The sequence below is a fragment of the Anabrus simplex genome, chromosome 5, assembly GCF_040414725.1.
Source record: "Anabrus simplex isolate iqAnaSimp1 chromosome 5, ASM4041472v1, whole genome shotgun sequence".
In the NCBI taxonomy this organism is placed as follows: domain Eukaryota; kingdom Metazoa; phylum Arthropoda; class Insecta; order Orthoptera; family Tettigoniidae; genus Anabrus; species Anabrus simplex.
The window spans coordinates 19,264,069-19,277,204 of NC_090269.1; the positions used below are offsets into that span (position 1 = coordinate 19,264,069).

Here is a 13,136-nt window from a genome sequence, read left to right on the forward strand (position 1 = left end):
AAGAAAGGAATAGAATTGAGTACTTCAATAGATATATACTTAACCAGATATTGTAACAAGAGTTGAATCATGGCTGAGAAATGATATAATGGATGCTGAAATTTTCTCACGGAACTGGAGTGTGTATCGTAGAGATAGCACACGAATGGTAGGAGAGGGAGTATTCATTCTGGTGAAAGAAGAATCTGTAAGCTAAAAGAGTTAAAGATGACAAACATGAAATTCTAGGTGTAAGACTCATCTCTAAAGATAATAGGCAACTTGATCTCTTTGGAGCAGAGAGACCAGGAAGGGGTAGCACTGACACAATTCAGAATTATTTGATAAGATAATATGCTATGTGGGATAGAAAGAAAGATCTCAAAAGTAGGTCTATTAGTCAGTACCATATAGCTGATAAAACAGGCATGAGGGAGTTTTGAAAAAGTAACTAATATCGGTGGAAAACAGTAAATGAAAACATAACATACTGTGGGGTGGGTTTAAAGCAATTGAGGAATGAGAAAACAGGTTTGTACTTTTAAAGGTGCTAAGGAATGATAAAGACCCACATACTCTAACAGAGAAATAAAGAGAAGGAGGTGCAAGTTGGAAAGAAATTGAGTCCGAAATGGCTGTGGAAATAAGGAGAAATTGAAGGAACCTTACTAGGAAATTCAGTCTAGCAAAGAAGTCAGGTAAGGATAACATGGTGGCAAATATAATTGGCAGTCATACAAATTTTTGTGAAAAATGAAGGGTATGTGTAGGTCCTTTAAGGAAGAAACAGTTCCAAGGATATTCCAAGAATTGTTAATGAGCAAGGGGAGAGTGTATGCGATGATCTTAAGAAGGTAGAAGTATTTAGTCAGCAGTATGTAAAGATTGTTGGTTACAAGGATAATTTTCAAATAGCCGGGCTGAGTGGCTCAGACGGTTAAGGCGCTGGCCTTCTAACTCCAACTTGGCAGGTTCAATCCTGGCTCAGTCCGGTGGTATTTGAAGGTGCTCAAATACGACAGCCCCGTGTCGGTAGATTAACTGGCACGTTAAAGAACTCCTTCGGGACTAAATTCCGGCACCTCGGCGTCTCCGAAGACCTTAAAAAGTAGTTAGTGGGACGTAAAACAAATAACATTATTAACATTATTATTATTAATTTTCAAATAGATGAGGTGATTAATACTAAAGAAATATTAAAATGTATCTATGATAACAAGGACATTTACAATAAAGTACAAAAGTTGAAAACTGGAATTAATACGATTCCTGGGGATATACTAAAGACAATATCTGAAGTACTTGTTTCCGATTATATTACACTTGTTTGCAAAATTAATAACCGGCTCAACAGAAGGCATTGACCTGTCCAAGGCATTTCATAGGGTGGATGTGGGAGACTACTAGCAAAAATGTGTGCAACTGGAGTAGACAAAAGAATGACTGAATGGGTAGCTATATTTCTAGAAAATACAACTCATAGAATTATAGTAGGCAAAGCTTTATCTGATCCTGTAATAATTAAGAAGGAAATTCCTCAAGGCAGTATTATTGGATGTTTGTTTCCTTTTATATATATATAAATGATACTGGTATGAGTAAAGAACTGAAATCAGAGATAAGGCTTTTTGCAGATGATGTTATTCTGTACAAAGTAATAAATAAGTTTACCAGATTGTGAGCAACTGCAAAATGACCTCGATAATGTTGTGAGATAGACAGTATGATAGGAAAACTTAAAACGGTCCACCTTTTCAATACAAAAATTTTTGTATTAAAAGGTGGACCGTTTTAAGTTTTCCTATCATCCTTTCTCAGTTCAATACGGACAAAAATGAAATTCCTAGGTTTAAAAAAAAGGTAGACAGTAGGTAATGGTATGATTATAAACGGGGTTAAAAGTCAGGTTGTGAGTTTCACAAATATGAAAAGTACTCTCATTTTTAATTATTGCGTTGATGGGGTGAACATTCCTTAAGGGGATCACTGTCTTAACCTAGGTGTTAATATAAGGAAATATCTTCTTTGGGGTAATCACATAAATATGATTGCAAATAAAGGGTACAGACCTCTGCACATGGTTATGAGGGTATTTAGGGGGTTGTAGTAAGGATGTAAAGGAGAGGGCACATAAGTCTCTGGTAAAATCCCAACTGGAGTATGGTTCCAGTGTAGGGGACTCTCACAAGGATTACTTGATTGAAGAACTGGGAAAAAAATCCAAAGAAAAGCAGCTCGATTTGTTTTGGGTGATTTCTGACAAAAGAGTACCGTTAGAAAAATGTTGCAAAGTTTGGCCTGGGAAGATTTGGGAGAAAGGAGACGAGCTGCTCGACTAAGTGGTATTATTCGTGCTGTCAGTGGAAATATGGTGTGGAATGACATTAGTACGGTAGACGAATAAGTTGCAGTGGTGTCTTTAAAAGTAGGATAGATCACAATATAAAGTAAGAATTCAAGAGGACAAGTTGAGGCAAATATTCGTTTATAGGAAGGCGAGCTAGGGACTGGAACAACTTATCAAGAGGGATGTTCAATTAATTTCCAATTTATTTGTACTTATTTGAGAAGGTTAGGAAAACAAGAGAGATGGAATCTGCCACCTGGGCGATTGCCCTAAAATGCAGATCAGTAATGATTGATTGATTGACTACTAGTTTACGAAAACGATATCATAAAGGAACATCTTACCGGAGAGTGATACCTAGGCGCATAGACGTCGGCAAAGGAGACCTTACACTTCTTTTGATTAGAAAAGGTGACACAAGACTTAAGATCGTGTCAAACTGCTCAGGTTTCATCCGCATGTACAAAAAGAACTCGTGAGGATCATTTTCTCGCATTTCTTGCAGTAGATTACCAAAGTCGCCCTGTGATAACCTCCTTTGATTCAAAGGATGAACCCACCATCTTCTGCGCCGTTGTCTATTTCGCCTTTTCAGATACACAGCTCCCAGGAGCAAAGCAAGAGATGTATGCAGTAACATCAATTCTGCTAGCACGTTGTTGGATTCCATCGGGGTATTGAAATATAACAAAACTCCGAGATAAGAAATGTATAACCCGACTTTCCTGCTTGTGTACACGGCAGTGTTTTGATTGGCTGCTGGGTCTTCTTTACGTTACGTATGTCCGTCTGTTGTGAATACCACAAATTTTACGTTAATTTTACGGTTACGTTACGTCGTTAAGTTTACGGTTACGTTTGCTTTGTGAATGGGCCCTTAAGTAGCTTTAATTGCTTATGGTGTATGTGAAAATCACTAGTGTGGTAGTCTTGTGTAATGGTGCCACTTCGCAGTTTGATACACACAGAATACTAAATTAAATTACACTGACAAGTATAGATAAAACTATTTTAACAGTATTACACACTTTACGTTAAAGTTCAAATCTGCAGATCTGCATAGCATAGTCTGCCTCCGTAACATATCGGTTAGGGTTGTTAGCTGCTGTCCTCGGGGGCCCTGGTTTGATTCCCGGTACTGCCGGAAATTTAAGAATGGCAGGAGGGCTGGTATGTGGTTGAAATGGTACATGCACCTCTCCTCCATTGGGGGTGTGCCTGAAAAGAGCTGCACCACCTCAGGATGAGGACACAAGTTTACCTTTTTTAGCATAGCATAACTTGATGCAACAATAGCAGTTCACTGTGTGCAGTTTGGATGTTTCTATGCTGGTCACCAGTACTGTTCCTTAGGCTCTTTTGCAGAGTTCTATCACATTTCTCCTTAAGATTAAATCTAAAAATAGTTGTTGTTGACGAACAGAAAAGAATGAAGTGTAACGTACATTTGTTACATGTTTTGGAAATTCATTTCACAACCTCCAGGTTATTGAAAAGTAGGGCTCGGATGTTTAAGAACTAAAAATAGCCCAAATAATCAAGCAAATGTGACCTCAAAAGTGACGAAATATGACCTTAAAAGTGACGAAATATGTCGTAAAAATTACAAAATATAACCCGAAAATTATTAATCTAAATGTGGCCAATTTAAAATAAGTTATAAATCGAAACAGCAATTCCTTTGTTAACTAAATTCTTTATTCTTACTTTCATTAATTTTCTGAATATACATGTTTAGCAGTTATTCAGTCTATTGTCCTCGATTCACTTGTTAATGCATACCTATAATAAAGTACTAAGTTCGCTAAGATTATAGATCACACAACATCTTAAAAGTAAAAATATGTTTGTACCCTTCACTGGTCATTTGAAATACGAAGAAAACTAGAAATCAATCTATTTTTAAAGCATATTTTGGAATGTTTAAACCCAGATTACATTAATATTGCTCAAATGTGTTAAAATTTTAGTTGAGCACCATGAAACGAATTAAGTGGATGTATTTCGATACATCATGGTAGGGCGGCTCGGCATATAGTGCAAATTTACATAACTTTTTCATTCTCCTCCGCGGGTAGTATTGAAGTGTATGACAGGATTCATCTTAAGGCATCAGGCGCAAAAGACCTCCAATTATCTCTTAACACATTCTTGTAAGAAGGGAAGCTCCTTTCTACGTTACAAGACGTTATTGGTGCATATTTAAATAATATTAAATCACTGCTGTCGAGTATGCACTCATCTTGAAATGTACTGGTACCTTCTACTCTAAGAACGTCATTTATCTTGCACACACAGCGAAAACCGACACTTCGATTAAGCACATTGTAAAGTTTCCATTTTACACTGATGTAACTATTCCATGTGATTGTTGGGCTCACAATTTCAATACTTGCATGAATTTCTAAGCTCGCAGCTTCTAAACGAGTAATTGCAATCGATATAATTCCAAAGTTCGACTTAATATATATATTTCCTATATATTTTGCTGACAAACTGTAGGAAAAAAATTCCTGCACGATCTTGATAGAAGAGGCAGAGTATTACATTTGTATTAACTACAGATGTGATACGGAAAAGCAGTTTTGTAAATACTAGTTCTCATTCAGAAAGTTGACGATTTTGCACAGCTACAGCTGTCGCCAAACCGCCGAAATATGACATTTCTACGAAAATAGCTCAAAATATGACCATATGACAAAAAATAGCCAAAATATTCATTTATATGACAAATAAAAATCACTTAATTGTGACTATAATCACCTGATTTGCACGAAAATCCAATCAGGCAAGAAAATAGAGACAAAGAAAAAATATGACTTTTCCTAAACATCCGAGCCCTATTGATAACATTTAACAAGAGTTTTTTTTTTGTTTCTTTATATTGCCTCCTGTTAGCTGACACAGGGAGTAGACACTTATGCTCATTATGACACATTCTGGAAAGTTGTTAGACTTTGTGGTATTGGGAATATATTCAATAATTTAATTTACTTTTGTTTTCAGAAAACTCCTTTTGCTGGCAATAATGCAAATAGTGACCTGGGTGCATTTTATCGAGAGTGTCAAAGTGCTCCCCCACTGAAGACATTTTCTGAACAGCCCACGCTGGCTGAACAAGTAGAAGATATTTCAAAGACACTAGAAGCATTCGAAAGTTGTATTCAAGAGTATGATGAAATGTTAAATTCTCTTTGTTTGAATGACAACAATAACTAAACAGACATCTTTAGTGATGAGTGAATACTTGTGAATATACTACCTTTGCAGTATCAACAGTGGTAAATGATGCGGTGTCATTTCCTCCAAGAAAATACGATAATGATCTGTTTGTCTGTGCAGTGAACCAAAAGCGAATTTCAAGGGATGTGTTTATATGACTTCTTGCCTCTTAAAATTACTTTGAATGTTAAGATCATAATTTAGCCATTTAGAAAAATGTCAAACTGTGAAATAACACGAAATCTACAAATAAGGTTAAGATTTCATATCGTTCTTGTTACTAGTACCATAATGCTATTCTTAAAAATTGAAAATTTTTGCTTAATTTTTGAAAACGTGCGGTGATACACCAACACAAAGGTTGTGCATTTGATCACCTTCAAATACCACCAGACTGAGCTAGGATATCAAACAAGTCAAATTGGGCTCAGAAATTTGTAGAGGTCTTTTTATTGTAGTGATCCTTTTCTGAGCAACTGTTACATTAAAGGAAGAACACAGAGATTGTTCTTAATGGTTTTATGTTCAGAAGTATCAAGTACATTTTTTATTGTCTTCCTGAAATATTAACAATTTACTGTAATAATCTATTTATAGATTTTAAAAAAAATTGCATTTATTTAGAACTGGATGTTTGGTTCCACCTGAGGGATTATTATGTAAAAGCAAGCTTCCTGAAATTCATGGAGAAAAAGTAAATCATGTCTGTAGGATGCCATGTATAGTTTCATCTTATTTCACTATTTATTCATATACAAAGCATCCTAAAATTCATGGAGGAAAGGAAAATGAAATCTGTTCATCACAAAATAGATTCATGTTATTTCACTGTTTTAAATTTGTGTACACAAATCCTATGTGCTCCAAGAAATCTGAGATGTGAAGTTGAGAGCATACAAACGGAAACCAGTTTTTAGTTTTAATCATAAAAGTACCTCTTTTTCTTTACTGGTTTTCATTGCTAAATCAAACTGTACAATTGTACTAAAGTTAAATATCTTTCTGCATGTATCTCTAATTATGAAACATCGAGGAGTCTTTTTACAAAAGTACTTTCATCAGTATGAAGTCCATTGTGCATACAGTATATATATATATATATATACGATGTATATTTACTTGTACATTATGAACAGAGATGTACAGAAATTCCCGGTGATATTACCTTTTAATGTTTTGTAAAAATATTTTTATATATCGTGGCCAATTGCTAAGCAAATAATGTATTCAATACCGTGGTTGTGGATTTATTTCTGAAAGATATTTTTATTTTCTGTGAAGATAATTAAATCATCTAAATAAGGTTTTATGGATGACACAACTGAATTTTCAGAAGTGTTCATGGTAATATTATTGACATGTTATCTTAAGGACAGAAATGGTGCTCAAAATTAACAGCCATGTGGAGCACATCCTGTTTAAACTAGTCCTTCGAATTATTTAATGTATGGTTAATATGCACGCTCAATAATATTAATTTTCTTTCTGTGATATGCATTATTTCATTTCATGGAAATACATTTCATTATTCAGGCTGTGTGATACCTGTGTGTGACCTGATTTATATTTGTGTGTTTACATAATTTTTTTAAAAAGTGTGGAATATTAATTTTCTAGATTTTTGTATTTGTATTATAGACTTCAGTAGAGGTAAATTCATCACAGAACATGTAAAAGGGAGTGTAAGAAAAATAACTTTTTAGTGAAATCTTAATGGAGAATTATTACTGAAATTGGTATGTTCATAGAATACAGCATTATTTTACAAAATAATTCAAATACCTTGCTCAGTGTTAGTTGAAACTTAACAAAATGGTTCAATATACAGTATCGTTTGAAAGCAATGTTTGGATTAAGATGTATTCTTTTGAATAAGTAATGCTAAACTGTCTTATCTCAGATTGTAAGGTTGTAAGCATTTGAAACAATCTAAAGTTGTAATTAACCTTCCATCTACAAATTTTCAGCTACGACAATATCTTCATTGAACACTAATCTTTAGTCTGCCTGTTAAATAACTGTATGTTTACATACAATGCTACGAGATATCTTCTGTCTGATAATTTGACTTCACTTGTTAACTCTTGCAGAACAGGCTGTCCTGTTCTGGAATAGGGAGTAGTTTTTGTGCTGATGGATGTAAAATTATGTTTTAGGCATAATGCAGGTTGCTTTTTCCATCATTTTCAAGAGGGGAATTGGAATAAATTCATTAACGTTTGTTGAACTGTAAGAGGTATTATTGTTCGGTTTCAGTTAAGCAGTTCATTTTCTGTAAATTGGCTTGAAAAATTAAAATTGTGACGAGATTAAATTTACTGTTTGAATTTTAATTTTGAAAAGTGCTGTAAACCATAGTGTTAAGGGAATTGTAAAAAGAGATGCTAATAAAATGCAGCAGTGGTAGTATTATCATTTTCCAGGTTGCAGTCCTATAAGGAGGTTTCAGTTATGCTGCAATGTGGCAGCTTAGCAGAACACATTTGGACAACTTCTAAATCAGAGTTATTTTTATCGTGTGAATGACTAGTGTTTCACAAGAGATCTTGATGTGAACAATTATAACATGGACTGCCAGAAATTTTCTTAGCAAGAGGCATGATTTATTTGCGTTGATGATAAAAGCAACAAAAAATAATTTGAAGCGATTCTGAGATATCTTAACAAATCATATGATTCTGATTAAGAAACTAGTGATTTTATTCTTGCAAATTGTAGTGAATTAAAGCAATAAGACCAGTTTAAAGCAAAATTTACTTATTTTACGATAAGTGCAAAACTGGAGTGAAATTTACGGTAAATAAGGAGCTTGAAAATGTATTCTAACGTTACATGTCTGAAGAGAATTGGAAGACAGTATAAGGATTTCCCAGTTCGACAGAAGTACCTGTAAGTCTTAATATTCTAGGAAATCCCTTAATGGTATGGCCACCATACAGGGCGAAAGGGTAATTTATGTAATATTGATTCCTAATTGAGATTACATAAGGAATAATGAATGATTACCAATATTGTCTCTCTTTTACATAAATAATGCCACAAATTGCATGAATGAGACTTTTATGAATAATTTTAGAAAATAATTACAGCAAAATTCAAGCTATATGTCATGTCTCTATTTTGCAAACAGTGGTTTCCTTTTTGCAAAATCAAATATTATTGAAAAAAAATCATGCCACTACCCATACAATTGGAATGATGTTATGGACACTACCTTTGAACTGCTGGGGCAGACTTTAAAAGTTGAAAATAATCGTTTGTTGCCATAAGCATAGCTTTTGATAATGAAATTGGTTTGTTTCCGACAGCACAATGTGGAGTTGACTGTATTACATTCCTTGCATCTTGTGATTTGACAGATGGTGAATTTTCCCTTCTTTTTTAGTATTATGTCTTGTTTTTATAGCAACACCTTCAGTTCAAATCTCGTATCTGGTATACAATATGTGACTGGAGCTGGCTAAAATGAAAGTGCTAAAAGGTTCTTGACCAGATTTACCGTTTACCAATAAATTGAAGGTGTTCAGATACGATATGTGTAATAGATGTCAAGTCACTTGTGCTGTTCCGAGATTTTAATCTTGACAATTTTGTGGAATGCAGGGATTGAGACGGAGAGTTTTGTGCTCGCTGAGATGTGAGGAAGGTTGAGAGGGACAGAGTGATATATGCTTGCCTGTGTGGTCTTGCTCTTCCTTTTCTCACCCTGCAAGTATTAAAATTGCTCTTTAAAGAAAGTTCCTTTATATTCATATGCCTGTTGTAGACTGTGAATTATTTGCCTTCGAAAAAGTTAGCATCCTATTAATTATTGTGAATTCAGCTACTTGATGATCCAAGAAAAGGACATTGTTAATTTTGAGCGAGGGTAGTCATGCTGTATATTACTGGTACCATAGAGTATGATATTATTATAAGACTGATAAAATATTAAGTAATCTGTAAAATAATTTATCTAAAACCCTGTTTGGGGCATATATGAAGAAGAATGTTCATGAACTATTTAAGGCATCTAAATACAATATGTTACTTCATCTGTTAATTTGTTGTTTGTTTTTTTTCCCTTGAGCTTACCGTTGAGTAATATGTTGCTAGATTTTGCTCTTCATAACCCCTTTCCATTTGTACTTAACTTCATGGGATTGCTTCATGTCCCAGCTCTGCAGCTCTTTATCATTCTAACACATGGATAATTATGGCTGTGCATTGATTTTAAGTCTTCCTTGCAAGTAATTTTTACTTCAAATACATGTTGATCAAAGTTCTTTTTGTTTGGCTCTGGTTCTTTTTGAATACCCATTTAAAGGAAGAAATTGCTAATCTGCAAATGTTGTACTGGGTGCTATTTTTTCTTGTTGCAGTTTTATATTTCACACAAAGTTTATTAATAGTTAAATTGTTTTCTTGATAAATACAGAATATTTGAATGAATGTTATTAGTCTGTACATAGCAAGTTCATTCTTTTGGAGAAATGTTTGATGTAGTGGGGGTTGGAATGTGCATTATATATTGTCTGTTAATGGTGTGCTAATGAACTACGTTACTTGACTTTAAGATGCCCAACATTAATGATCTACGTAACTTAATTCACATAATGGTATGTATTTTGATACTTTATTGTATTGTGTTGGTGAGATTGTTTTCCTTAGACTGCTTGATGGTTAGAATATATTTCTCAAACTACATCCAGAACAAATACTTGATGATGAATGCATCCATTTGCACATCTAGGATTATAAGTGTACATATGCTGACCGGCAAAAAAATAAAAGTGGATCACTGTGTAAAAATTAAATTAGAAATGAAGAAACACCAACATACAGAGACAGCTTCCATTTAGGGCAGTCTTACTAACCAACAAACATGTATTCGACCATTTTTAGAGATAAGAGATCATAATGCCACTCCATGAGCTGCTTTTTAACTCATGAGTGCTAGGTGCTGATTTTATTGTACCTGAGGATAATAAAACCTTTTATGTTCTAATTGCTTCTACGATACCGAAGCAGAAGCTGTTGATAGTTTATCAATATACGGTATCAATTTTGCTGAAAGTAACATTTCTTCAATTTGTAAAGAAAAGATTCCTACTTGCAGAGATGAGAGCTATCGCTATAATAGATGATGGACGAAGCATTCATTGTTTAGTTAATGTGAATGATCCATCACTTGGAAGTACCCAACGTCTGCTGAGATGATGGAGTGAACTGGGTACTTAATCTTGATCTTGTGAACCAGGAATTTAATTGGAATCTGTCTTGTTAGTTCCAGTTGTTTTGATGCACTATTGTATTATGTTGTTGAGATTGTATTCTTTCCAGTTAAATTCCTGGTTCACAGGATTGAGATTAACTGCAAGTAGCCAATATGGACCAATATAGGCCCACAGATATGGTCAAATTAATAGATAGTGGATCAGGCTGTCGGAGTTCTACAACAGCCAAGTTCCTGGTCCTTGCATGATTACTACACTATCACAGTTCAGGCCAGAAATTGTCAAGAGGCAGAAACATAGCTGTAAGTGAGAGGACTGTAAAAACTAAAGACTTCTGGGAGCCAATTTGAGATCAAGAAGGCCCATATTATATGCAGCTTACTCCCCAGTGCTAAGCAGAGCAGTTAGAATTTGCACATCAACTGGACTGTGGATCAGTGGTTAATGGTGCTCTTTACAGAAGAATAGTGATTTTGTTTGTGGTCACCTGATGATATTGAAAGATCAAGGAGAATGGCTGTGGGATGATATTCACCCTGCAATATCTTGAGAGGATTCCATTTGGAGGTGTCGTCATGGGTTAGGAGTGGTATCAGCTTTGAGTTGTGAACGGAGCTTATCATTGCAGGAGGTTCTCTGAACGCACAGTGATGCATCAAGGTGGTGTTAACAGAGCATGTAATACCCTTTGTTTTTTATGTTGGCGAAAACTTGAGACTTATGCACGACAATGCCTACCGCTATATCATTTGTGTTGGAATTTTTTCGTGATGGGGTACAAACCCTGAACTGGCCAGCTTGAAGCCCAGACATGCCACTGAACACCTATGGGATATAGTTGAGTAAAGTGTGTGTCAAAATATTGACACCGTGAACAAAATGAGACCAGCATTATTGAGGGAGTCGATGCACATCCTCCAGGAAATGATCCAGAACATAGTGGGTAGCACGCTGCATCACGTGGAATCTGTCATTGTCACCAAGGGTGGAAACGCACAATACTAGTGTGAGGAAAGTCATCAGTTACAGCAAGAGAACATTCAGTTGCAAAATAGTGAATGAAGATAATTTACATTCCATTCATTGAAAATTTCCAATTTTGAAAATGTCACAAAATGTAAAAGGAACTTAATACTGACCTGAGAATAATGTGCTATCCATTATGTGTAATTAAGGAACAGATTTTTATTTGCTAAAAATCTTGGAAATTATATTTTCTTATGTCGTAAAAATTGGAAAAATACATATATTTTCAATATTACAGAATTTCAAGAATGTACTATAAAAAATCTCACTATTGCAATGAAGAACGAAATTTTTTTCCAAGTTTTCCAACTGAAATGGTCAGCTGTCTCAGAAGAATGAACGATACCTGGACGAGGACTGTTCAATGTCACAAGGGAGATAGTCCTGCATATTTCGTCAAAGGAATCCTGACACACACATTCTCAGTTCCATAAACATTTACTTATCCTTCCAAAACTTCGGCAATATTTTCTTCATCCATTCCCTTTTCCAGATTCTCTCTGGGTAGGGTAGTGTACCAAAGCCCTCCACCTTACTCGATCTTTCCACCATTCCTCTTCTAGTACTTTCTTGCTATCGACTCCTCTATTTGCAATACAGTCCACAGCAGAGCTCCTCCATCTCATTCTAGGACGTCCCCTAGGCCTCTTTTCAGTCTCTGTATCCATGAATGTCTCTTTGGTATTCTCTCTCCTGGCATTCTCATCATGTGTCCAAACCATTTTAGCTTTGCTATATCAATCTCTTCTTGAAGTTTACACACTCCCACACTTCTCCTTATTTCCTCATTTCGTATTCTATCTCATCTTGTCTTTCCATGTATGCTCCTCAAGAACCTCATTTCAGCTGCTTGTATCTTTAGTTCCGCTTAGTTAACGTCCAGGCTGCTGAAGTATAGGTCAGTATAGGTTTATAATAGGACGAGTATAAAACCTTCTTGCACTTCATTGGCACATCTTTGTTCCATACAATGTCTCTCACACACTGGTAGAAACTTCTGCATCCAAATTTCAATCTTGTGACATCATGCTGCCCAAATATTTAAAATTGTTCAGTACTTCAAGATGTTAATTTCCTATTATCACTCCCTTGAATTTTCTGTTCCCTCTCGTCATGATCAAAGTCTTACTTTTCGCAGTACTAATCTTCATTCCAGAATTTCTTACCTTCTTCATTCCAACAATCAACTTGTCTATATTTCCTCTTCATTATCACTACTACAATGTCATCAGCAAAGAGCATAGACTTCATTTGCTCGTCCATCATCTTCTTGATATTATGTAGAATTATATCCATGATGACAATGAAGAGTAAGGGAGACAATACACTTCCCTGTCTTAAGCCTG

The 13,136-nt window shown here is 35.1% G+C and overlaps 1 protein-coding gene across 2 annotated transcripts in view; it reads left to right on the top strand.

Moving 5' to 3' along the window:
- Atg13 (Autophagy-related 13) overlaps positions 1 to 9,721 on the top strand; it is a 58,523-nt gene extending 48,802 nt beyond the window's left edge. For both annotated transcript variants that reach the window (XM_067146786.2, XM_067146787.2), the window contains exon 5: positions 5,333 to 9,721. In XM_067146786.2, the coding sequence (XP_067002887.1) occupies positions 5,333 to 5,545 (213 nt within the window). In that variant the 3' untranslated portion in view covers positions 5,546 to 9,721. The remainder of the gene's footprint in view (positions 1 to 5,332) is intronic.
- Positions 9,722 to 13,136: the final 3,415 nt, after the last annotated feature.